Source organism: Natator depressus, chromosome 2 (assembly GCF_965152275.1).
Source record: "Natator depressus isolate rNatDep1 chromosome 2, rNatDep2.hap1, whole genome shotgun sequence".
Taxonomy (NCBI): Eukaryota; Metazoa; Chordata; order Testudines; family Cheloniidae; genus Natator; species Natator depressus.
Genome location: NC_134235.1, coordinates 236,200,815 through 236,228,644, shown reverse-complemented (window position 1 = coordinate 236,228,644; position 27,830 = coordinate 236,200,815). Strand labels below are relative to the sequence as shown.

General features: G+C 36.7%; 1 protein-coding gene across 13 annotated transcripts in view; it reads left to right on the top strand.

The window, feature by feature from the left end:
* The window catches only part of PARD3 (par-3 family cell polarity regulator), a 646,254-nt gene that overhangs the window by 445,341 nt on the left and 173,083 nt on the right, over positions 1-27,830 (top strand). For 6 of the 13 annotated variants that reach the window (XM_074946207.1, XM_074946205.1, XM_074946209.1 and 3 more), the window contains 5 exons: positions 3,144-3,333; positions 8,181-8,332; positions 9,607-9,651; positions 17,285-17,512; positions 24,098-24,314. In XM_074946207.1, coding sequence (XP_074802308.1) covers positions 3,144-3,333; positions 8,181-8,332; positions 9,607-9,651; positions 17,285-17,512; positions 24,098-24,314 — 832 coding nt within the window. The remainder of the gene's footprint in view (positions 1-3,143; positions 3,334-8,180; positions 8,333-9,606; positions 9,652-17,284; positions 17,513-24,097; positions 24,315-27,830) is intronic. The other 7 variants (XM_074946210.1, XM_074946206.1, XM_074946201.1 and 4 more) reach the window with 3 other exon arrangements.

Sequence of the window (27,830 nt, the reverse complement as noted above, 5' to 3'; positions counted from 1 at the left end):
GTTTGAGTACAAAGTCATCTTGCATCTCTTAGCTTTAGTTGCAGCCTGAATGCTTGCTGATTTCTTATGACCATAGCAAGGTTTGATGCTAAAGGTGACTAATCAGAAGTTATTTATCAAGGTTTTGTTAAGAATAAAATGACTTAGATTGTATGCAGTGAAGTTTTAACTGTGTTGGTCACAGGATATTAGAGAGGCGAGGTGGGTGAAGCTCTCTCACCAGCAGCAGTTTGTCCAATAAATGATATTCACTCACCCACCTTGCCTCTCTAATGACTGGGATGAGAGGCAATGTCAATCTAAATGTCCCAATGTACTTCATAAACTACCATACATATGCATAACAGGAATTGCTTTGCTCACTCTAAAAGCCCAGCTTTCTTTGTGTTGCAATACAGTAGCAGCACTACAAAAAGATTTAGAATAGAGGTTTTCAGAAGCTGCTCAGCTTCTAACATGTATAGAGTTTCTCTAAACTCAGAGTCTATACCTTAGAGAGGTTGTGTAGAATTCCAACAGGCAATCTCAAGAGCAAATTCTTGAACCAGTAGTCCAATCTAGTTCTATCAAAGAGTTCTAGGTGTGAGGTATCATCCTTTTTTTGAGACGTTTCTTGCAAGGAGTGGATTCATCCTTTCCAAAGGTTGGTTCTGTTTACAGTTGGCTGTAAACTCCCCACAGAAGACATGGTTAACTTTCTCCATTGGTGAGGTGTGTCCAACTGTGTCCTGAAAGTGAAACCCTTCTCCCACTTGGTTTCATCTGCAATGAAAATCCTGGCTGCTTCAAGTTTATCTACTTCTTAATTTCAAAGCATCAATAAAATACAATAAAAAATAAAATAAAATTCTTCACGCTTGACAAATATTAAAAATGGTAGAGGAAAAGTTAAAAATGTTACTGAATTACTTTAGCCTCTCAAACTGGAAGTTCAATCTGTAAAATGCAATAAGGTTCTACTTTTTCATAATCAACTCTTTGGAGACATTATTAACTATAGAGTTAACAATCTTGTAGGCAGTATGTTTGAAAAGGAGTACATTACCAGGCTAACCATTAACCCATCCATCAAAGAAGTGATTGCTGGGCAAAGAATTAGCTGTTATGCAAACTGAACACATTCATTTCAGTTTGACAATGATGGGTTGTTTGTCATTTAGTACTGATGTATTTCAGTCATTTTCATCTATTTTAGAAAATATCTCATTCAGCCACAAAATTTTCATTAAATAACCTTATAAAATACATTCAATTAGCTAATATCCTGTTGGGTTAGCTAATGTTCTTTTGTATCAGTTTATTGGCATAATTAAAGTAACAGTACAGCAGCATGATTATATAAAAGGGAAAAAAAATAAAATTGCTATAGATCCCATAACTCCATACAGGTTTTTCCACTTGTACTTATGTGTATTATAAGTGATGAGCAAAATATAAATATCTGGCCACATGTGTGGCTCATTTTAACAAAACATTTCCAATTCTTGGTACTTTTTATAACACAGTACATTATTATTATACAGCACCATGGGGTTCTGTCTCTCTATTACATATCCATATATAATATATCATACCATATGGTAAGTCAGCTGATTTCATAAAACTTATTCTTCATTGTTCATAAATATGACAGTTTTGTTAATTACATTTTATATGAAAACAAAGTTTCCTGCAACATTTACCATTTTGTTCCATGGTGATTTATTGGAAATATTTAAGCCTATGCCTAGGAAACAACCAAACTTTTTAGAAGGCAATTTTTTAGCAGGCAACAATGTCTAGAGGGATAGCGTTGAGTTACAGAGAAGCTTATATTGCATGGAAGAATTTGAATAACAAATACACTGGAGTTACTCTTAATAACTTGCCAGTTGCCTGAGATAACTGAATAACTTTATTTCCATATTTGCAGTATGATTGGTATTCCTTATAGCAAGTATAAGTAAGTTTAGCTCAGTGATGTTACAAATATTGAGGTAATTTTATATTTTTAAGACTAAACTGACAACGTTTCAAGGCTGATCATTTTCTGTGGCATCAGTTTTACTGTTCTACTAAATATCTTCACTTGTTCTTTAACCCTGAGCATGTTTGCACTGAAAAACAGGAAATGGTGACTCAGGCTAAAGTTACAGTGATATTACTGAACATCATCATAAAAAAGCCCCTTTGTGACACATTTGTATCTGTTTAGTCTATTCTGGTGATGTAGGACTTTTATATACATTTAAAAGTTACATCTGCTTTTTGTTAAACAGGTTGAAAAGTGTGTTACGCAAAATGCCATAGAAAATATGACTGGAAAATATAATTCCATGTATATTTAGATAGTGGTGGTAACTTCAAAAAGATACAAATTGGCTTTTAGCTGGGAAGAAACAATGTTTCACTAATTAGTAAAACTCCTTAGGGTCCAATGCTACAACTCTTGCCTGCGGGAGTTGTCCCACTGAAGCTGGTTCACATATGAGGTGCAGTGTCAAGCCCTTATGTCATCTCTTTGATTCATGAGGGTGCTGTCTTGATCCCTTTAACATCAATGTCAAAATTCACTTGGGCTTCAGTGGGAACAGAATTAAGGTCTTGGGCCAGATTTTCCAAGTTTGGTGTGTAAAATCATGTTTTAAAATCTATATCTCGGCACCTACATAGGTGACTTCATTCATTCATTCATTCATTCATTCAACTATTATAAAAAAAAATTCCAAATTTGAAATTTTTCAACCAGCTCTAGCTACAAGTACTGAACACTTCTGAAAATTAAGCCATTTGTTCGGGCATCTAAATATGAATTTAAGTTCTTAATGTTAGTAAACCAAGTTGGAAAATGTTGGCTTTGATGACCCAGGGCTGGATCATGAGAGGTGATGAATCCCTTCCGTTCCCATTGACTCTATTCCTTCTGAGGATCACAGCCTAAGCCAGTTAATGTTCTCCTTCAGTGGGATGTAAGTATTTGATATGTGTATTTTCAGACTTCTGTGTAGTAAGTTGCATGTAATTTTACTAATTGTGTTACATCAGTCTTATCAGTGATGTGACAGATTTGACATGACATTTTATCATTTGGAGAATATATGGTATGTAATATTCAGGGCTTTATCTACAGTTTCTTCCCCCTTTTTCCTCCCCATATTAAACAGGTAAATACCAGCTGTCTCCAACAGTGAACATGCCACAAGATGACACTGTTATTATTGAAGACGATAGACTGCCAGTACTTCCACCACATCTTTCTGACCAATCATCTTCCAGTTCCCATGATGATGTAGGATTTGGAACCACAGATGTTGGTGCATGGGCTAAAGCCACAATTAATGAATCTACAGACTGGTAAGACAATAGTCCAGAGCATGAAAATGATAGTCAATTGTAATAATTTATTTTTCTTTAGTTTAATGGTTAGCTACACTGAATATTAATCTTTTTTTTTTTTTTAAACATTCAGATAGGGTGACTAGATAGCAAGTGTGAAAAATTGGAAGAGGGGGAGGGGGCAATAGGTGCCAATGTAAGAAAAAGCCCCGAATATCAGGACTGTCCCTATAAAACTGGGACATATGGTCACCCAACATTCAGATCACAACATTTTCAAACTTTTAATTGCCACTGTTTCAGTAAGGAAGTCCATTCAGATCATTTTGATGGACTTTTACTTTCTAGCTGCATAGTTTTATGCAGTGTCAAAACACATTTAGACAAGTGTTACGAACTTATTAGGACCAAATTGGTATATAGCTGTGTTAACAGAATTAATATTATGTATTCAAATTATAAGATGAGCTAGCCTTGTGTTTAATCAGAAAATCTCAGCATTTGTAGGATTGCCTTGTTAAAAGCTTAAGGTTATAAAACATGAAAGATCAATTCCAATGGGAAATGTTAGTTTATAAGTCTCTATAAATAAGATTTTATTTTGTATATATTTAGGAGACTTTTATCACACATGCATCAGCTTTTATTGTATTTAAGGTAATGAATAATTTTTAGATAATCTATTTAGAAATTAAGAGCGCTCTTAATTTAGGCCTGCTAGTTATATGTTAATGCTCACATAACATTTAACAAGTTAAGATTTCCTGAATATTTAGGATGAATATGATGATCAGCATTGTGATTTATAAGTAGTATCATAAAATCATAGAATATCAGGGTTGGAAGGGACCTCAGGAGGTCATCTAGTCCAACCCCCTGCTCAAAGCAGGGCCAGTCCCCAATTTTTGCCCCACATCCCTAAATGGCCCCCTCAAGGATTGAACTCACAACCCTGGGTTTAGCAGGCCAATGCTCAAACTACTGAGCTGTCCCTCCACCCCCATGTTAGTATAGTAACATTTCCCATAATTTAAAACACTGAAACCAAATTACCTTGTTTTACCTTCCAATTGGGTTGAATCTGTGATCTTGTGTGTAGATTTTTACATATGACCCCCAGTGGCTAATGTATTAGTATTATTAACTTGTTTATTGTTCTTAATAAAAGAAATATTGCATACTGTTAGTACAGATCTAAGAGAACTGTGCTTTAATTTGCAAGTCTAGTAATTATGTACTGCAATGAGCAAAATAAAAGATGGTCTCTATGGAACCACCTCCTAAGGGTGTAGTGATAATTAACACAAGCAGAGTGAAGAATTAGAATTTTCTTACTAGCCCCATCTACTGTGTCTATTATGAATGTGTCAGCAATATCTTAATAAAATAGCAGTGGCAATGGCCTTTCGTTCTGATTTGCACCAGTCAGCTACTTCCGTTTTGATACTATGTTTAGTTGAGTTGATGTTTAGGGATTGATCTTGCTGATTCTAAACAGTGTTTTAATGCCTGTAGTGAAAATAACTTTTTTTCATCTTCATTTTGCTTTTCTCTTAATATTGCAACTTTTTGTGTAGAAAAGTCTCCCCTGTAATTTGGGCCCTTGAAATGTCCAGCTGTGTCTTTTGTAAAAGGTTTTAGAGCTGAAAATCTGAGATTTTTAAATTGAACAGCACTTAAGATGTCATGTAATACTTATCTCTGAGTGAATTTTTCAGCCGAATGGCGGTGGGGTGGGGGAGAACCTACACCATAAAGTAAAAGCCCATTTGAAAACTGCAGATGCTTTTTACATTTACTGCTGCAGTGTAACTTACTATTCATATACCTTTCTGAGATTAAATGAAAATAACAGCAAAGAAAATAGATTAGATATTGTGGAATTCATTTTGTACAAAAACCTTTAAATCTCTACCGTTATGAGAAATTGTTGAGGTCTTTAAATACAATTGCAGCTTGTACAATAAATACAATAAAAGAGCAGATCAGTTTAGGGCCTTACTCATATATAATGCTTTTTATTTGTAAAAAATAAATAGCAGCAGAAGTAGATTGTTGCATTAATTTCCTGCTGCTAATGGATGAAGGAAGACTTATAAAATGAAGGTGCATTGTATGATACTGCTGGAAAGCTCAAAGGGTAAAGCTAAGAATATGGATGAAGGGTTATCCAAACAAGAATGGCAGCTGTTCTGAATCACCACAGAAAATGTAAGCTTTTTCCAGCCTGACAATATCTCCCTAATCCTTGATGAAAATGTTATGAAAACAAAGGGGCAATAAGACAGGATTAATAAGTGGAATTTTAATAACACTGAGGGTCAGTAGACGGTTACATTCTTTTAAGAATCAGCTGTCGTTCCAGAAATCTTATTTGTTAAGTACGCTAGAACATAGTAAATTGTGATTGGTATTAACTGAGTTGCAGTAATGTGAGACAGAAGGTGACTTTAACAGCTGAAAAATATTAAAATTAGCTATTTTGGGTTACTAGTTACTCAACTATGCTTGTTGACTTTTTAACATATGGATATTTACCATTTGGAAAGTGTATATGTTCAAATGGCTATGATGTTGGTCTTTGTTAATTATTGAAATAGGTATTGCTTCATTAATAATATATTTTAAATTCTTTATTGTTGTGGACATTAAAATGGGTAGCATGATGTGGCATTCTGATATTTCCAGCAAACTAGATTTCAATGAAATTGAGACTTGTAGAACTTGGCATCTAGATGAGAGAAAAATTCTTTGTACTTATGTAGCACCTATAATTTTTAGCATGTTTTGCAAATATTAAGTAATTGGTCCTCATAATAGCTCAGAGGGGGAGATAAGTATGTTAGGTGCAGATGGGGAAGCTGAAGAGAAACTGAGAGGTTAAATGATTTTCTCAAGGACTCAGAAGCAGAGTCAGTCAGTTTAAGAGCTGGGATCAGAACTCAGTAATTCCTGGCTCCTCGTCCTGTGTTCAGAACATACCACTCTCTCCACTCTCCTTGATCTACTTTTGAAATTTTTATTTAATCATCAAGTTTTAGTATTTTGGATATGACTTTAAATGAATAAACACACAAACCTAAATTTACATGAACATCATGTTCAGCTTTAAAAGAATTATGATATATCTTGGCTAAATAAGCAGTTATGTGAAGAAGATCAAATCAGAAAAGGAATAAGTTGCCAAAACAAACAGGGTTAGAAATTTAGCCCTTGCAAAGAAAGAAGCACGCAATGTATTCTCTTCAGCAAGATGAAACTGAGCACTTCTAACTTACTTACGCCACATTAACAGATGTTGCTAAAGGAATTCCTCACTTTAATATTCTACCAACTCATACCAATACTAGTTGTGAGCTCCTGTGTGGCCTTTGGAAAGATGTTTATGATCTGATTATGAGAGGTGCTGAACACCCATAAGTTTAATTGAAGTAACTGAGAACGTATTCCCAAACCCATGTGAGCCATATTCAGCTCACAGTTGCACTGCCATAAATTTTTTTTAAATTCTGTTTTCTCCGTCTGTAATGTGGGGATAACACCTACTTCACAGGAATATTGTGACAATTAAATTGTTAATATTTGTAGAGCGCTTAGCCCCCAATTCAACAAAGAAGTTAAGTATGTGCTTAAATGCTTTGCTAAATCATGGCATTGGGTACCACAGAGACAAGCACCTTAGAAATGGCTTCAACAGTTAGATGTAAAGTACTATGGGTCTGAGCCAACACCACTAACGTCAAAAGACATTGGACGTTGCCTTCAGTAGGACATGATCGGGGCCTTTATAAGTGAAAGGTATTGCATGGCTGTCACTTGTGAGCATATATCCATTGTCAGTCATGCACCTATCCTTATCTCATGCACCTATCCCAAAACTCATTCACATTCTACAAAATAAATCAATGCATAGCTACAGTATATGGATGTTTAGGCTGAGATTTACACACTGATGCTTTAGTATAAGAGCTATCAGTCAAGGTTTAGCTGGCACTCCTGAGCCGCTGAGTGCCACACCAAAGTAGATCCATCCCCAAATCTTGACCCTCTTTCTCCAGTTTCCCTCCTCATTCTACAAGCATTAATTCATTTATCCTCAAACACTCCTGTGAGGTAGGGACATATTGAAGTCCCTTCTTGTTAAAGAGCTAAATGACTTGTCCAAGTTCACACAGGAAGTCCACGGCGAAGTCAGGAACTGAATGCAGACACCAGTGACTTAATCAACATTATCCTTTTCCCCCCAAATAAAATGAGATGGGAAAATGTTAGGGCAGTATTTCTAGTCAAGCTAAATCCAGAAAATACACTGAAAAATTCACAAGAGAACCTTGGATTTGTTTGTTTTGTTTTTGGGGTGGAAGGGTTCATCCCAATTCTTTAACTGCAGAGTTTCAGAGAAATTCATGTGACTTCAGATAGGACAGCACATTTGTGCTTTACTACTGCACTATAAACTTACTTGGAAAACAAACCATATGTGTCACTAAGAATGAGAAATACTCACTCCGAAATTATTCCTATATATATGAAAAGTCAAAGTAAACTGCAGTATCATGCTAATAGCTCTCTGTGTTTTTACTGCATGTGTTTTCATGTGCATAAGCATTATATACACATTTTTTCCATAAAGGTTTAGTAGGCTTTTAATTATTGATGCTTGTTAAATCACTGTTGTTGTGGACACAATAGGCCAGATTCATTCTTGATGCAACTCCATTTACATTAGTGGTTTATTTAAAATTGGCTGCTTTATCAACAGATAAAGAAGGTAGAAATCATGTACCAAATAAAGACTTTTCTTTGCAGATGAGGGGGTTGCATGATCTGAATAAATGTCTGCATGATTTTTTTCCTTCCCACAGCACTCTTAGTCCAGATGTTGATCCGGTGCTTGCCTTCCAGCGAGAGGGTTTCGGACGCCAGAGCATGTCAGAAAAACGCACAAAGCAATTTTCAGATGCCAGTCAGTTGGAGTTTGTTAAAACACGAAAATCCAAAAGCATGGATTTAGGTAGTGAGTGATATTTCTTTGAATGTTTTATCTGAACGTATTTTTGATGATGTGAATATAGATTTTTGTCATTTCAAATATATGATTGACACACAGAGCTAAACATGTATGTGTGATGGAGTGGTATAAAAACATGAGTGGCCTGTGTACAGTTTGTAAATATCTATAAATTTGCTTGTTGTAAACGTGCAAACGTATATGAATATACATGGGTATATACTTATATGCTAAGATACTTCATTGTTGTATGGGGTGTTGTTGTAGCCGTAGTGGTCCCCTGATATCAGAGAGACAAGGTGGGAGAGGTTTGTACCAACTGCTGTTGGTGAGAGAGACAAGCTTTTGAGGTACACAGAGCTCTCCTTCCAGACTTGAAACATGTCTCTCTCTCATCAACAGAAGTTGGTCCAATTAAAGATATTACTGCACCCACCTTGTCTCTGTCAGATATTTCATAGCAGGTGAAAATATATACTTAAAAATAAACCACTGAATACTATTTTTAAAAAAGTAACTATTTCTGTTGACATTGGAAAGAGATCCATATTCTCATTTTATGGCTATACCTTAAATAACCATAAGTATCCTTGAGTATTTGCTATCCTAGTAGTCTACAGTAAATCTTACTGAAAATAATCGGGATACAAATGAAGCAGCATATTAGAGAGTGTGTCCAGGTCCCACTCCTGGTTTAGGCCATACAGTAATATGTGTGGTGGAAACTATATACTGTAGTAGCAACCAAAACAGGGAATTAAATGTTCCATTTAAGAACATAATCTCTTACGTGATGAGACAATCAGGTATAAAACATTTCTAACTAAGCTATCCATAGATGTGTCATTGGATTCAGGTTTTGAAGTGCAGAATCTAGTAACCTGAATAAGCAGTTTTTCAGTGTTTATACAATAAAAATGCTAATTAATAAAATGCAAGGAGTACTTTTTGCTTTATAATATTTGTGGATATCTTCACTAAAATCCTTTCTTCACCACCTTCTCTAAAGTAAGATTGGTGGTGTTGACTTGCCTTGGCTAGTTGTGAAGCTCTAACATGTAAATAACATATTGTACCTGCCTGTGATATGAAAATGACTGACATTGCATGATGGTTAATAGTTGGCTGCCGTTTTTATCAAGAACATTTGCTCAGTGTTGCATATTATTTGCATGGAGTGTGACGTTACCAATGCCTCCTAACTTAGAAAATTGGAATGTTGTATGCATGTGGGGTGTGGGCACTAACTAGGCTAACCTTATACATTTACCTTTTAACAGTAGCTGACGAGACTAAGCTCAGTACAGTGGATGACCAGAAAACAGGTAAGAATTGACAGTAAGGCTGTTGCTATAGAAACCTTGGTCAAAGCAGCTAACCACAATTACAGAACTGCCAATCACATTGCATGAAAACATAAATATTCCAATACTTGCATGGCTGTTTTCTATTATTGTGAATAATCAAGTAGCACAGAACAGAGAAAATTCTTCATAGAGCTAAATATATCTGAGTAGTATACTCAACGCAGGTCATACAGGATAACTGTATACCAGTTCCTATATTCCTGAAATTCATAAATATTCACTTTCATTTTGATTTTCTTTTTCTTTTTCAAAAATCCTGAAATCTGTTCTTCAGGCCTTGAATTCTAACTTAAAATGGGATGATCAGAGAAAGCTGATTGTTTAGCTATTGCAGTGTTAACATTGTGCTTGCAAATAGTTAGTTTAATTCTAAAGTTTCCATCTTTTCATTAAGATGGCCAACAGACACATACCATAGGTCTGAGTTGTACATTCTTAGCTCATGTTGAATTCCCTTTAGAATTCAAAACAAAGTGTCATTTTTCATATACTAAGCATCCTAATAGATTTTATATGATGATTATGAAAAATAGCATTCAAAGCATAATTTTTATTAGTAATTAAAATAATGTGCCGGCTGTAATCATGAGCCTTTATGATTTATTAATGCAAGTTAGCTTTTGACCTTTGGAATTCTATTTTAATTAGGCTATATCCAGAAGACATAGTAACATTACTTAGCTCTAATTAGGAATAATTCACCTTTTAAACCTGAAAGTATTACTTATTTTTAGCATAACTCAGGGAATAGGATGTCCCACCCACATTTATTAGTAGTATTTTACAGTTGCTTCTCTGTTTAAACCACATTTTAGAGAGTGAACAATAGACAGAAAACTGTATCTCAAAAACTAATAACCTTTATAAGACAATAGGAATAACTCTTAAAATGTTGCTGACTAAGGCCAAAATGCTGCTAATAGTTAGGTACTTTTTCAACTTTACAAATTGAGAGTAATCCTGTTAACTTCAATGGGACTGCTTGGTACATAAAGTTAAATGTGTGTACATTTTTGTAGGAGTGGAACACAGGAACCAATTCTGCAACTTTTATTGATGGGAGTAAACCCTACTCCTGGGTAGAGCTGGGTGACAGTTTTCTTCCAAAACTTTTTTTGCTGAAAAATACAGGTTCAGGTTGACTGAAATATTTAACAAATTCATGTTGAATTTGCAAAATTGTTTCACTCAGGAAAAAGAAACACAACACTGAAACTTTTTGTTTCAGCATTTTCAAAATGAAATGTTTCAATTTTTACTGTCTTTTTGTTTTGAATTTTATCTTTTTATTTTTAAAAATTTCAAAAATTAAACTTTTTGTTTAATGAATGAAGTATCTTGTTTAATCCAAAATTTATTATTATTATTATTTTACTTTGTCAGTTGTTTATTGGATTTTTTTTCCTTGTTTGTCCAGCAAACTGTAAAACCTATTATTCGCAAAGCTTTGCCTTGCTATTTGCATTACTAGGCACTACTAAAAGTTACAGGATCAGCTTCTAAATAAATATTAGTTTCCTTTTTAGCTTGTTTTTAGGATAGAGCAGTGACTATACTGCCTAAAGACCACATGTGCAATAAGAAAAATATAATTCTTGTTTTTAAGGGTGCGCACTGTTTTAGGTTTTATTTGTAAGATGCAAGTCATTCCACATAGAAAGCCTATGTTAAGTTCCAGGGAGACCCAAGTTGTATGACTTGGGTTAAACGGCATGACCTTAACCACGAAGCCACCTGGGCTAAGCAAGATAAATATTTTATTTACAGCCTTAGTGGCTCGAAAAAGGAAGAACACAATTTATTGTGCTTTGATTTTATTCCTTTCTTTTTCCATGATGTTAACCAGATTCTTTATATAACCAATATATATATATTCTTTATATAACCAGTGGAGTTCTGCCATTGCTGAAGTAATTACATGAACAGTAATTAACAGTAATACAGTAATTAAATGAACCACTTACAGTAGTTTGGCTGAAAAATTTTATATGAGGTTTTAAAAGGTTTAATATTGGTGGTGAGCTACATTCTGATGAACTATATAAAATGGAAAACTTCAGCATATTTACTTTAGAAAAATAAACTCAAACTCCGTTAAAAGTGAAATTGGGTTTAATTGCGTTGACCGAAATGGAAAGCAAATTTCTCATCAGCACTAGGTACTATAATAGATTTTTAATTATTTTTCTTTCTTCAGTTCACTTGAACTGTCTAATCCTTGCAGTGTTTACAGTTCATTCCAAAGGTTAGAAGTATATTCAGTGCCAATTGAGCATGGCTCATTTATCCAGCTTTAAGCATACAGTAACTGTAGTTGGTTCTTATTTCTATATACACCTTGTTGTAATGCTAAAGATGTCTTTCAGAGCTTATCTAAATCATTTGTTGTTTTTTTCATGGTGAATATCATCAGCTTTCATAAAACTTCCCCCTATTTTCAGCAGTGGATATAATTGCTTGTTATTTCTTTCTTTAAACCAAAATGTTGCTCCTTTAGTTTGGAAAAACAAATAGAAAAAAAATTATATTTTTAGTTTATCCGAACTTAATAGAGTGGTTGTTAGGAAATAAATTCACTGACTCGCTGCTCTTGTGTGACCAATCAAAAAATAAAATAAAATAGACTTTGTGGACTTGCACAAGTTTACAGTTAAGAAGCAGGGCAGGTTTTTATATCATCAATAATATCTGCCCCTGTGTAGCGTACTGATTTTTTTTTTCCCCATTTAGCATAAAATACGACACACCTATTTGAGACTACTTTAATTAGAGAGCAGGATGACTTTAAATCTCTTTAATTTATAGTTTTATTGAGGATAGAAACTGAAGTCAATTGTCTTTTTTTTTAAGCAATGATTCCAGTTTTGATTTAAACATCTGCAGGATCAAGAACAGCTTTCTAAAAGAAAGAAAATAAATTATTTAGAGAAAATTCAATTAAAAATTAATTTTACAGTCTTTTTAAAATAATCAGTGATAAAGGAACCATCATACATCCTTTGAATCAGAGACTGCATATGATTTTTATCTTTGGAAATCATCAGGCAAAGTTACGACACTATATAAATACTTAATATAAAATCAAAAGGGGAGAAAGTATGATGTAGTTGTTAGAGCAGGAGAGTTCAGAACAGTTGAATAGGAGAACTAAGGCATTTGGAGGGGGCAGCAAGTATGTATATATGAGCCATGTGTATCATATGTCTCCATGAGTACACATGTGCTCTGTGGGGAAGGTTGTTGTGTGCACTGTAAGGGACATTGTGTATGACTGAATACATGTGTGCATGGGAAGGAGGTGGGAGTGTGTTCTGTGAGATATTGCTTAGCTACTATGATGTGGGGACAATAGAAGGATCAGCAAAGGGCGGAGGGGCATGTGATGTGCACTGTCAGGAGTATGTGTGGTCTGAGATGCATGTTTATGCTGGGTAGAGGGCTGTGTAAAATTGCACGTCCCCAGTGAGGATGTGTGCTAGGTAGAATGCTCTGTGGGGGTATGTGTGTGGGTCTCTCACATAAGGTTACTTTGGTGCACTCTGAGAAGGAGTGGTGTATATATGTGGTCAGAGTGGGAGATGAAGAGCAGATGGGTTGCAGGCATGTGTACATAAGGGGTTATACAAGGCATGTGTATGTTCACACAGGGACGAGGGTGCCTAGCAGTGCCCTCTGAGAAAGGGGTGTTAGCAGTCTGAAGGAGCATGCCCCAGTCCTGAGGGTGGGCACCTGGGAGCCATAAGAGTGCAAGTATGTGCCTTATAAGAAGCAATGGTGGACGTGCCAGAGAAAGTGTGCAGGGGGTGTTTTGGGGTGAATGATGAATGTTTGGATGAATGAATGAACGTTTATATACAGTGCAAAGGGACTGGGTGCACACAGCATGGTTTTCATTGGGAGTGTTGCTTCGTTACAGATGGCTGGCTACATCAACAGTCATTTGTCAGGAAAAAAATATTGGGGAGGAAAATGCTGATAACTTCAAACTTTAAAATAATAATAAAACACCCCCAACACCCCCACACACACACACACACACGCACATGATGTGGGGCAGGGGGAGAAAATCTTGTATTTTTTTAAATTAAGACTTCAAACTAAATCTAAAAGACGTAAACATTGATTCTGAGTGTATAAAAAAAATGTTCACAAAGTTTCTCAAGGATTTGTGACTAACCACTGACTTTATGATTCTCCTGATCACACAGATCTTGAGCTTCTCCACTCAGTTTAAAGGAAGACTTTTTATCCATATGTTTTCAAAACAGTTGCCTTGCTGTGAAATGGCCACAGATGATAGTGTTGTATTAAAATATAAATAGCTTTATGATCACAGTACTTACATTACTTCTGTGGTGATACTTCACTTTTTCAGTTTCTGTAACCTGTCCACATTTATGTTGATGGCCACCCAACGTCAATAAATATTCCTACCATTTCTGCAATCCATTATTAGTTTTACAGTACTCTGGGAACATTAGGTCATATCCCATCTAGCTTTCCCTTTGGGAAAGCATGACTTACATAAATATTGTTCTCACAATGATCTTTATTGGGCAGCAGGAAATGGGATTTTTTAAAATGTCCTTTATGAGCATAAATGGGCACATAATGCTTGCTTTATAATTACTGTTTACTAAAAGAGTATATAGCCATTCAGTAATTAGGAAAAGATATAAGAATATTTCATTTAGAAAGGTCTTTCAGATTTCATTTTGCAGTAAGGAAGCTTCCAGTAAGTTGCTAGGTAATAGGATAACCTTCTCCCTTTGTATATGAAAGTGAATCTGTCAAACAACAGGTTTATTCATAGCTGTCTTGTCTTTCAGAATTTTGGTAGGCATTTTTTTTTCTGTCTCATCAATGGGTTTTAACAAAATTTAATCTTGAACAGTAAACAGCTCATCACGTTTATTATACCGCAAGCACCAGCAGAAGAGAGTGTGTGGGTGTGTACATGTGCACATACCCATAATGCAAGAAAGTAATCTGTGTAAAAGTTTTTAGGCTAATGACTAGATCAGAAATATTTATCTGATGAAAAGAGGTGAGAGCTGTGTGAATATTAACATCAAACTTCAGCCCATGTTCACAAAAGTTTGGCGAACATGGTGTGAGGTTTGTTTGCACAGCTGGGAAGACATGGAACTCCCTGTTCCCAGCTGGCCTTCCTTGCTCACCCCAACAGCTGTTCCATGCCCCCAACTATCCCCATAACCCTAACCCTCCGAAAATATCAGTTGTCTGTGAAAGCAAAGGTGGTTCTTGGAGGTGGGAGTTCAACAAATTTAAACTTCCAGGTGAACCTGTAGGGGCTTGTTTGTTCCCAACACCTGAGGTCCAAACTGCAGTGTTTTTTTGTGGACCTGTGTGTGACTCAAACTCTGCAGGGTTTGCACAGCCATGGGGAAGAAGTGATTTTTCAGCAAGTTCATGCAGTCAAGAATGCAGCTGTGGAAAAAACACTTTGGCAGCTGCTTTTTGAGTTCACTTGGTTTCAGGCTGTTCAGGTTAGCTCAGTATTTCTCAGACTTTTGAGAGCTGAGTCTCCCATTAGGAAAATGAAGCCAACTGCCACCCCTCTTCAACTCTGCCATGCTAGTGAGTAGTATGGGGCAATTTTGCATTGCCACTGTTCTGCACCCCCAGTCATTTGCACACCCCCAGGATAGTCTGGGGGGGAAATGCTGCATAAGTGTATGCTTGGGGTCAGGGGTTTTACAATTTCTGGTTTAGATTTAAATATATTTAGTTCAAATTTAAGACATTTACGTTCATATAATAGTCCTAGGAAGATGGGTTGGACTGTTGTCTACTTTTCTTTGAATGATACCTAGCACAATGGGGCCCAAATCCAGATTGGGGCCTACTGGGCACCTTTCTAACAAAAACACGTTATAACAATATCATTCTTCATGGCTCTGGTATGAATAATACATGCTTGTGGGAGGAAAAGTGGATAGAGCACTGGATTGGGACTCGGGAGAGCTCTGTTCTATTCCTGGCTCTTCACTGACCAGCTGAATGACAGAGGGCAAGTCACTTTGTCCCTCTGTGTCTCATTATCTCATTCTGTAAAATGGAGTTACTGATCTCCTTTGTTAAAGCACTTTGAGATCAGCTAAGAAAAAGCTCTGTATAAAAGCTAGGTATTATATTATTATTATTAGAATAGTGTATTCAGTTACACACATCTTATTACCAGAAAGATAATAAAAAATGGGAGAAAGATCAGGGAAAACCAGTGAAATGGGTTGGTAGGTGGAGGACTACATTGTTTTATTTATGAAGTTGAAAAGAGTTATGTACATATAGCCTGGCAAAGCGACAACTAAGTCAGGATGTGATAATAGTTGAAAAAATTTGAAGAGTGTGAACACCAATGACGAAGTGGAATTATTTAATGTCATAAAATGAGGACTTCCTCGCAGTTCGTATGAGGAACTAAGAAAAGTTAAGGAAAATCTTCTGATAATAAGAGCTATTAACCTGTGTAGTGGTCTCCCAAACAAAGCACTGGAAGTGTGATCACGTGGCACCTTTAAAAGTATGCTGGCCAGAACACCAATAAATGTACAGTAGGCCTTCCATATGTAGATACGATGATTCTGTGAACCCCCATGCATGAGCTATCAGTCAAGCCGTTTGAGGTTTTTACTGTTATTTCATCACCACCTTCAAATAATAAAACTAGAGACTGACCCAAGACACCTATTAATCTACCCATAACAGCAAACCCTACGTAACCACAGATGGCCTCCCATTCTGTTTCATTATTTCTCCCCTCTTCTCCTGCACTTCTGTCCATGTAGACCAAACTACCACATATTCCTGATGGAGCTTCTGAACTTCTGGCAAAATTTGTTCCTGTCCCTGTTCCTATCCCTGTTTCCTTTGGTAAAAGTCTCAGTGCCAGCTCTTCCAGCCTGACTACTATTTTGAACATTATGATGCCACCTTGTGAGAAGTGAGATGATTTGGATCACAGGTGTAGTTGCCTCATTATAAAAGGTCAGGCCTCTGGTCCACAAGCATAGGGAGGAAATCTGGGAAGAGAGGTGGGAAAGAAAGTCCTTTATCATATAATTCATTTCTTATCTGCACCTTTAAAAAGATTCAAGTTTAACTCATAGGAGATGGTCTCAGATGGTTCTGAGTCCCACCACTACCCTCAAACTTGTATGTCCCAGAATTGCAGTTCTTTTTCAGGTGATGTCAAGTATTACCTGAGTAATTGGATCCCTACTTCAGATCTTTTCAACGAATATGTGAACTTGTCCCATCAGGTCCGCTTAGATTATTCAGATGCATTTCATTATAAAATTAGTCTACTGTAATGTTTTGATGCAAGTCTTTAAAATTCAGTTGAAAAAGCCACTTGAAATTAACAGGCAAGATATTTTCTCTCGATGTTACACTGAAAACGTAAGATGTCATTGACTGAGACATGACGTACTGATTCATTGTTCAAACCAACAGGTCTGCACAGAAATCCCTACAGATTACAGAGATGATGTGAATAATGTTAAGTATATTCCCCACAGACGAATTCCCTAATATCCCCTAATTCACATTTTTTTTAACCACTAAGGTTCCCCAACAAGAGATGTGGGTCCTTCATTAGGTCTGAAGAAATCCAGCTCATTAGAAAGTCTACAGACAGCTGTTGCTGAGGTGACTTTGAATGGTGACATTCCCTTCCATCGTCCACGCCCACGGATAATACGAGGACGAGGTTGCAATGAGAGCTTCAGAGCTGCAATTGACAAATCATATGATAAACCTGTTGCAGATGATGACGATGAAGGCATGGAGACCTGTAAGTATCTTGTTTTGCTGTATGTTAAGAACATTATTGTTGTTTAATTTTCTTTGAAGGATTAAAAACAGATTCATAACTATAAAAGGGGTCAAATAAAAAAACAATGTAATTTTAAGTCTTTTAAAATAAAGTATCATTTAGATGTCTCTGGATTGTTAGATTAGGCTTTATAAGTGCTTGTGTCCTGCATATGTATTCACAGATTGTAACATTCTGAAGTTACTTTTCTTTCTAGAGCAAGAAAATGAGATTAAAATGAGCATGTTTGTTTAATTATTTAGTATGAAAAGTTTCAATAAGACTATATTTGAACTTGTTTAATTAAAAAGTTTAACCAAAAAGAAAAAAGTTGAATTCAAGTTGAAAAATGTCAGTATGGAAGAGTACATTAATGATGTGTTGGGGAAAAAAATTACCACTGTTCTTTAATTAGAATGAGTAAGGCTGGCAGATATAATAAAATTCTGAAGTTAATGATCAGCTATTACCCACCCTAATGGGCATTAATTTACATTTCCAGTTCTTTAACCCCAAGTGTGACCCAACATGTGGAGAATGTGTCATTAACATAAAAGAACCTCTTCAAAGCTAACCTTATCATTATTGAACTATGTAAGAATGGGCTGGTAAAATGACAGTCCATGCTGAATGCAAATACAGTAGTATGAATGGTAAATTATCCTAATGGGGGTTGTATTCAAATTATTGAAATTTTAATCTTCTTGTTGTACTATTTTCGCTTGTCACCCTTCAGAAGATTTTTTTAAATCACCCTGATTCTGTTTAGAAGAAGTTTATGAATGAAGAAGGTTTAGGGAAGAATGAAACAATGTAATCGTTAGGTCAAATACTAATGAAAAGGATTTGGAAAGTGAACTTTCACCCTCTGCCCTTATTTTTTTTTATTTGTTTTCAGTTTGAGAAAGGCTATGCTTAATTAAATAATTTGGTCCTGCAGTTATACTCTGTACAAGATCACTCATTTTCCTTACTCTGTTCCTAAAAATATTCTATGACTTAAACTGAGGTCATTTTGCCAGAGTCCATATTCCTCAGAATAGTTACAGATAGAATTAATTCTACATCCCCTCCCCACCATGTCTAGCAATTGCATGCAGCAATGAGGCTAAATGCCAGTCTTGTGCTGCTAGCTGTCAATCTACTGTTAACCAATGGTTGAGTAAGAATGAGAGAATGTGTAAAACGATCTTGATCATTCTTCCAAAGTACATGCCTAAGGTCTTTTGGGACATGAGGCCATGTTTTTCTAAACGGCTTTGTTTTGTGCGAGCCAACTGACAGTGATTTCCTGTTGTCAGACATCAGATACCCCATGCTCAGTGGGAATTAGTTTCAAATGGTTTAACCTCATTTGACCAAAAAAGGAATCTAAAAAAGGGCATAACAAAAGGGTTATCACTGAACACTTTCTAAGTGACTATAAACATGCCAATTTATTGGAAGACATTTTGAGCCAGTTCACTTGCCTTCATTAGGGGCGGTATGAAGATGCATGGCCACTGGTATACCTTTTGGAAGGGTGCAGTGGATGCTTCCCTCCCACAAACTCACCCTGTACAAGGTCAGGGCTGCTGGCTGATGTGGAGAAGAGGCAAGGCTATGTCCCCAACCTCTTCCTGCCCAGTTTGAGGAGTTTTGCACTGATAGATCTGGGGTGTTCTCATGTTCATGTAGCATTGGGCCCAATCCATACAAAATGACTCAATAAGGAGGGGCACCTTAAGCCACCTCTACCCCTTGTGTACCTATACAGGACTGGACATACTCTTATCCTTTTGGTTCTTAGTGCCGTGTAAAACAAACCAGATTGGTAGAGCTTCACCTGTGTTACAAATATTGTGTATTCATAAGTGATACAGAAACTGGTAGTACCGTGGCAGGATAGTGAGTTCAAACCATGGAGTTGTACTGTGCAGTCTGTGGCTTCCCTTATATTCACGATAGTGGTGTGGCCAGTGAAATCTACAAATCCTAGAAAGCCATACTACACTTAGAACAGAGTGGAAGCAATGTCATTTACTGGGACCTTTGTCTCTGAGGGCTGTGCATACGTGTTAAAGCAGAGAGTATCAGCAATCTGCTCCATTTCATGCAAATTGTCTATGGCCTCAGGTTCCATGGATGTTACCAAACGACCTCTTCAGTTGGGCAAAGTTTGGACAGTCCTGAATAGATATAGGTCCATTTAGCAATCAGGTACTCAAATAACTAGTTTTTTAATCATATTTAAGTATTTTATAATTGCTTAGAATTAAAAATGCTGCTTTGTCTCCTAAAATCCATTCAAGATATTGGTGGTCAATTTGCTGTTGCCCCTGAGGTTGTATTAATTTGTCTTGCTTGAAATTTTTCCTTTCTTTGCCAAATGTTTTGGAAGTAGGAATGTTTCTTCCTTCCAGTCCTTTGTGTTGGCAAAACAATAGCTCTGAATTGCATTTATGAAGGACTCTTTAACATTTGATCATCTCATGAAAGAGCTGTAAAAATATGGAGATACTGTATGTGATAAAGGACTGAACTGCCTTTTAAATATAATTGCTCTCCCTGAAACAATATGTTATTCTAACTGTTAAAAATAGTATGAATACCATCTGGAAATGTCCGATTCTGTGAAAACATTTTAAGAGTTTTAAGGAGGATACTTATGGATTGTAATGGCTATAATCAGATAATAAAAACGGAATGTTGTGGGTGTTTAGATTATAAGAATCATTGTGCTTGTTTTTTAATACTTGGAATAGCTGACTAGAAGCAAAATTTCTATCTCTGGTGTGTTGTCTGAGAACAAGCCATTTGAATCTGGAGAAATTGGCAAAGCTTTCTAATCTTTGTGAGTCTTAATTGCTAGAACCTACAGTCATATTAAATATCACAATAAGCAGTCTAGGAGTTCAGTTATGAAACAGTTTCAGATTAAATAGCTTCAATTTCTCATGTGCATCTTTTCAATTTTATGGCCTAAATAGGGGAATAGCTTCACAATACCTTTTGTAGTTCTCTTTAATACAAGTGTGGTTTGTGAAGGATGACTTTGGTCTTCAGCTTGAATTGATACTTGAAGCATATCCCAAGTTAATTTTTGCCTTCAGTGGCCTAAATGGGGAAAAAAATCTCTTGTATATTTTCCAGCCACCTAACATCATTACTGCAACATAACAAAAATCAGATGTTTCATTTGTAGCATTGATTTGAATTTTAATTGGACAACATTTGCATCTGTTCTAAACACTAGTAATTAGGTATATCTTAATTGTAGAATCACTGTGCTGCACAAAAGGGAAACAACTTTCTTCATGTCATGTCTTTTTAAAACCTGGAAATCTGCTTATTCTAGTGTGTCATGGGGGAAAATGCATCCTAGTTCATTAGGTAGAAGAGGCAATGGTGCAGACTAAGAAGTTAATTGCAGACAAACCACTGTGGAAGCTTGATAGAAAAATATTTATTGCAGAACAGCAATGGAAAGGAAGCAATATTATCTGTATAGAATACGCAAAATAAATAGTAAAGGGGGATTCATTGTTATGACAAGTTGTTTCGCAACTCAGCATAATACAGTACCCTTGATACATTTTTAGGATTAATTTAGTGTGTGATTATTTTGAATATGAACATCCATAGGTCAGAATCCATTCATCTTTAAAATCCTAGTGAAGTAAAGCAAATAAATGTATGACTTAAGTGTGTACCAGATTTTTCATTTATTTTGTACTGCTTGTGTTCATTTACAGGCACTATCAGATAGTTAAATGTCTAAATGTTGTTTGCACCAGCAACGGATTCTAGGTGCTAACTGGATTGCACAAAATTAGAGACTGTTTTTAAATGTGGTCTTCTGTGTCCAGATTTAAACTTTTAATAATCATTAAATACATCCCTATGTTCCAGTTCTGGTGGTAAGCACAGTGACCTCAAAAGCACTAATACTATGTGGACATATTTCAGAAGGTTTCAGTCTTATCGTCTCAGTTACAATTGCCTGAATATTGGAAGTGCACCTGCAATGGAAAATTTGTCAGGCCTGGCCAACCCCTAAAACTTAAGTCAACCTAGTTACGTTACTCAGGGCAGTGAAAAATTTCATACCACGTGCAATGTAGTGAACTCAACCTGTAGATGCAGCTAGGTTGAGGGAAGAATTCTTTCATTGACCTAGATACTGCCTCTCAGAGAGGTAGATTACCTACATCAATGGAAGAACCCCCTTCTGTCCATTTAACATGCATCTACGCTGCAGGACTATAGAGGCACAGCTGCAGAGCCGTAGCTGTGCGGCTGTAGCTGCTGTAGTGTAGATTAGCTGTTTTACTCCAGGCGTCCCCAATAGACGAGCTAATGGCATGAGGCAGGTAGATCTTTCACCTGTGTTCAGTTCTTTGGGATTCAAAATTATAACCATTGTGGCTTAGAAATAAATGTCTCTACCCACATTTGCCTGGCCTGAAATATTGCTTTCAGAATATATTTGTCAAAGGCTGGTGGGTTGATGGGGTATTCTCGGAGATCTAGAATGCGTAGTGAACAAGTATTGCCTGAGTCAGCTGGCTAAATCCATCAATTGTGGTTCTACAGAAGAACAACAAACTGCTCAGGCAAGTCTCAGACAGTTCAGCAGCTGATGATGGAGAGCCAAAAAATGTCTCTGTGACTTTGAGAGTTTCATTTTCACTGACCCACTGGAAGCTTTTCCAGTTTTAGAGTGGAGAATCATTTAGAAATATGGCTACTACTATATATTTTTTGTCACTATTCTCTTCAGGCTTTCTGGAATATGTGTTCCAAATTATATATAGTCTCTCTGTGGATCCAGGCTTGAAACAGTTCATAATATACACTTAGAAGGTCTTATTTGTTCCAGATTACGTAACCTGCACCTCTAGAGTCTTCGCCTCAACCAATGGAACTTCTCTGAGCAGTAAAACTGTAACTTTTTAAAAATAAACTGCTAAAGGAGATGAGTTATTTCATCAAATTCACGGTGGTATTTTGTTGCTGAAGAAAAACGGTTAAAGGCTTGTATTAAAGGTCAACTCTCCTAAATGATGTTTTTTGCAGTGTTGTAGTCATGTTAGTCCCAGGATATGAGAGAGACAAGGTAGATAAAATAATATCTTTTCTTGAGCCAACTTCTGTTGGTGGAAGGTACAAGCTTTTGAGCTACACAGAGCTCTTCAGGTCAGGGGAAGGAAGCAGTGGGACAAACTGGTAAACAGAAGAAATGTTGGAGACTGCCACTTCAGATGGTAGGCAATTGGGAGTTAGATTGTTACGCATAAAGGGTTTGAAGTGAGCAATTAAAGGTAGCAGGCCATGTGGTATATTACAAATTAATGTAATATAAACAACTTGTATATTTTTAGGAGTTTATTTAAAATTTATTAACTATGTAACACTGATCTCACTCTTTATCTTAAGCATATTTAAAGCTCTCCTCACTATAGAATCTAAGCACCAACACAAGAAGCCAGTTAGCAGCACTATTGGCTAACCCTGTTTATTGGTCAGTACTGTTATTCCACGATGTTCTGTGTGCCTCACAGAATATACACAGTCATTCCCTTCCCTGTAGAAGTTACAGGGTAAAAATAGACATGAGGAGCATAGATGTGGAACTCACAGAATGAGCAATCAAGGGTTAACAACATAATGTCATATGGTTACTTAGTTGTTATGCACATGTCTTGCTCCAAAACATATTCCACAATATGCTGAAAAACCTCTTTTGTTTGTCTCAGCGTTCCCTCCCCACTCTGAACTCTAGGGCACAGATGTGGGGACCTGCATGAAAGACCCCCTAAGCTTATTTCTACTGGCTTAGCTTAAAAACTTCCCAAAGGCACAAATTCTTCCTTGTCCCTGGAACAGTATCACTGCCACCACCAAGTGAGTTAGACAAAGATTTAGAAAAAGGACCATTTGGAGTTCCTGTTTCCCCAAAATATCCCCCCAAGGCCCTTCACCCCCTTTCCTGGGGAGGCTTGAGAGTAAACAAGGTGAGCACAGACCAGACCCTTGGGTTTTTAGGACACTAAAAACCCCAGTCAGATTCTTAAAAACAGAACTTTTATTATAAAGAAAAAAAAGTAAAAGAAACACCTCTGTAAAATCAGGATGGAAGATAATTTTACAGGGTAATAAGATTTAAAACACAAAGGATTCCCCTCTAGGCAATACTTTAAAGGTACAAAAAAACAGGAATAAACCTTCCTCTTAGCATAGGGAAAATTCACAAGCTAAAACAAAAGATACTCTAACGCATTTCCTTGGTATTACTTACTATTTCTGTAATTTTAGATGTATCATTCAGTAGGAGCTGGATTACTTGCTTGGTCTCTCTCTTTGTCTCTGGAGAGAACAACAAAAGGCCAAACAAAAACCTCCCCCCACCAGATTTGAAAGTATATTCTTTCCCCATTGGCCCTTCTGGTCAGCTGCCAACTAGGTTAATGGAACTGATTAACCCTTTACAGGTAAAAGGGGGATTTTATGCTACCCTTAGCTGTATGTTTATGACAATTTGTTCATTCCTCTCCCGCCAATATTTTTTTCTTACTCTTTCAGTGGAGGAAGACACAGAGGAGAGTTCAAGATCAGGCAGAGAATCTGTGTCCACAGCAAGTGACCAGCCATCCCACTCACTGGAGAGACAGATGAATGGAAGCCAAGATAAAGGTGACAGAAAAAAGGCTGGAAAGGACAAGAAGAAAGACCGCGATAAAGAGAAGGATAAAATTAAGGCAAAGAAAGGAATGCTCAAAGGCTTAGGAGACATGTTCAGGTAGGTGCTATGCGCACAAGATTATGAGAATGTATAACAAAATGGAGCTTCATTTTTTGTATTCTACTAATGCTCAAAGGTCCCAGTTGGGAACAAGGCCCCTTTGTGCTAGCCCCTCTGCAAATATATATTTCACTACAAGCTCCAAAATACCAAGAATTTGAACATACCTTTAAAGCACCATATTGTGAACTCCTGTGATTCTGTACTAAGCTTCCCAGGGGGCAGCGAAGAATTTGCAGTCTGAGGGAGGGACAGCTAAGGCAGCATTAAGCCACCTTTGTGACCTCCTTTTCATGTGCTGCTCTGGGAGCTGGAGTGGTCCCAATCATAACTTAAGAGAAACTTGTGGGCCTGTTTAAGGCTGCTCTATGGGCCACAGTGCTGTGTGCTTCACACCCACCCTGCCTCTAGCATGAAGGCATGCTGCCTATGCCAGGGCGTGCAAGCGGATCCTTGGAAAACAACAAGGGTGGTGGTCCACTTTAGTTTGTATGCTGAGAGAATTCTCTCCCAACTGGAATTCGGGCTTCAAGAGCTGCTTTATGCCACTCTGGTCCTTCTACTTGTTGTAAAGGGGCCAGAGCAGAGGTGAGGATCCCACCTGCTGTCTCCATCTAGATCTGACAGTTGTCCAAAGATTTCATCACATTCTGAGAGACAGATTTAAGTTTGGTTTTAGTAACTGTCTTTCCCATAAGTGGTAGTGGAGAAAGTAAGCAAAATTTTTCTTCTAGCTAGCAAGGGTAAATAAAGTTCCTTGACAAAGGTAGTGTCTGGTTTTGTGTGTGCAAAAGTTCATTACTTAAATTTAATTAGAAGTAGTTACTGGTATCATTGTAATGGTTCATTAATAATAATTCACCATGAAAAGGTACAGAGCTTCGATTAAGCTCAGTCAAAATTTAGTACCTGTTACATTTCTGATTCTGTAAAGAATTCATTAAAGGTAGGTTCTCTGTATAGTTTGACAGTTGTTCTGTGTCTGAATTATACTGCGGTATTAGTTAGCTTGTCTTTTTAACGAAAGCTAAATAAGAAGATCATGTTGTTTTGAAGTTGCATGTATTTATCTTAGGAGGAAGTAAGGCTTTGTAGTCAAGGCAAGAGAAATGGGAAATCAAGCAATCTGAGTTCTGTCCTCAACTTTGCCACAGGCTTCATCTACGACCTTGGGCCTGATTTTCAGAGGTGCCAAGCATCCACAACTCCTGCTGAGATCAATCGGTGCTACAACACATACCTCTCAATCTGCCAATGCCCAAGTTTCGTATACAGTGTATAATAAAGGCTCAGAATGAGGGGGACACACAAATTATCCATGCAGGAAACTTAAAATGCTGCAGGATTTGTTTCTTTGGTGTCAATAACTCTTTCTACAGCTTCAGCTCTGTGATTCTTTATTTCTGATGTTAAATCACTTTCAGTAACAGACTTGTGTGGAATGTAGGTAACTTAGGGAGTAAAATGAGTGATGTCCCTTGAAATGAGGGATTTTTATAAGGTATGGGTCAACTTCTAAAAAGTTACATTCTTGCTTTGTTCTTGAGTTGCCTCCTCTGTAAAATGATGGTACAAGTACCCACTTCACTGGGATTCTGCAAGGCTAGTGGCTCAATCTTGCAAGGCAAAACATAAGGGTAGACCACTTGCATGCACCGTTGAGGTAGTAGGGTTCCATGTGAGCTCAGGGGTCCTTTCACATGTTGTAACTTGCAGAATTTATCGAGATTCATAAAGATTTTATGTTTCTGCATCACTTGGAGGTCTCCAAATGGAAATTGCTGTAGAAGAGGGAAGTATTACTGATAGAAATTTTTATATGACATCAACAACTAAATATAAAATCAACTTGATTGTGTCATATACATTAAGCACCTCACAAGGACGTCTTTAATTTGGAAAACAACAGCAATTTGGTTCTTCAAAAAGGATCATGATCCTCTTGTCTTTTAGTGTTCATTTAAGTAATTACCTCTAATACTCATGCAGTGCTTAGATTTGCTTTGTTAATACATTCTCCATAATTTTCTGAGTGATGGAATATGTTGCATTTTGTAAGGTAACAGTTGCCACTTCTGCCTGCCACATGCCTTGTATTTTTACACATCTGATGCAGTTGATAGTTTGGTAACTGGTGAAAGAGCATACAGATGGTAAATAGAAAACCATGATACCAATAACACTTAATATTTAAGCCATAATTAAAATATAGTTAGATGTTTAGGTGCCTCACAGCATTATTATTATTTTCTTAGCATTTCTCCATCTCTTTCCTTCCCTTCCTCTTTTGCTGCTTTTCAATGCACTTAACTTATCTTAAGATAATCTTTCTTCATTACATTGCCTGGGCAAGAACACTTACGGGATGGAGTTACTGTAACTGACACTTTATTTCAGTGTCTGTATTTAGCCAAGGGGCTTTTTATTGCCTATATGCAAACTGACAGCTCATAAACTGGCGCCTACATAATGCACAAAAATAAGTCTGCTTCCCCTCAATTAAAATCTCAGGATTTGGTACTGGGATCTTCATAAAATTGTAGTGAAAGATGCAAACTCCCACTAGAGGTTACCTTTCTCCCTCTTCAGCATAGAATCATTATTTCCAAAAATTCCCCTTAAGATCCTTACTGCAATTTTGAAGTAATAAATAAACCTTTTAAGCACTTACATTATTTTGCCACTTCTATGGAATAGAAGAAAGAAATTTGGTACAACTCAGAGTGACTCTATCAGGATTAAAAATGAAGCGTCCAATTCTACAACCCCTTCATATGTAGAATTCCCATTGATTTCAAAGGAGTTCTGTTCACAGAGGGCTTGAAGGATCAGGCCTGGATATTCTAATGATCACTCATTCTAACGTGTGCATTTCTGTGTTATGCATATTTTGGGGTGGGGAAGAGAATAGTATAAGTAAATTGTTCAACTGAAAAGATGATTCAGTTCAAAATTATTCCTTTACACCAAAGCTCATATCTAAATACAGGATACTCATATACACTTGGAACAGAAAGTTGGCCTTTGTTGCCATGGTAACTTACGCAAAATATTGAAGAATCAGCTTTTGGGGCCTGGTATACAAGCTGGAAGTATAGTTTTTGCTAAATTCAGATATTGTTTTGCTGGCTTTTATGTTTCATGATTAGGAATGCCCAGAAGACTGTACGCTATTCTATTCTGTACCAGTTCATCACCGAGGTATCTAAGTACCTCCAATATACATTTAGCAATGTGACTAGCTTCTGCTGTGTGCAGTTCTTTCTGGGGAGAGGACTGGAAAAGGAAAATTGCATATGGATTTTTTTCCTTAGTGTCCACTGTGCTTTTATTTGTGAAAGTCAGGAAGGCTATGTTTGCCTTGCCCTTTGGAGTTTAAAGTGGTGAGTATTGAGATTGTTCTTAGCTCCTGTGTTACAAGTTATGGCCATAGTATCACCCATGCAGTTTTACCATAGTAAATGTAACCACTTAGAAGACCCATTTATTGCACTGATGCTTCTCCCCTGGGCA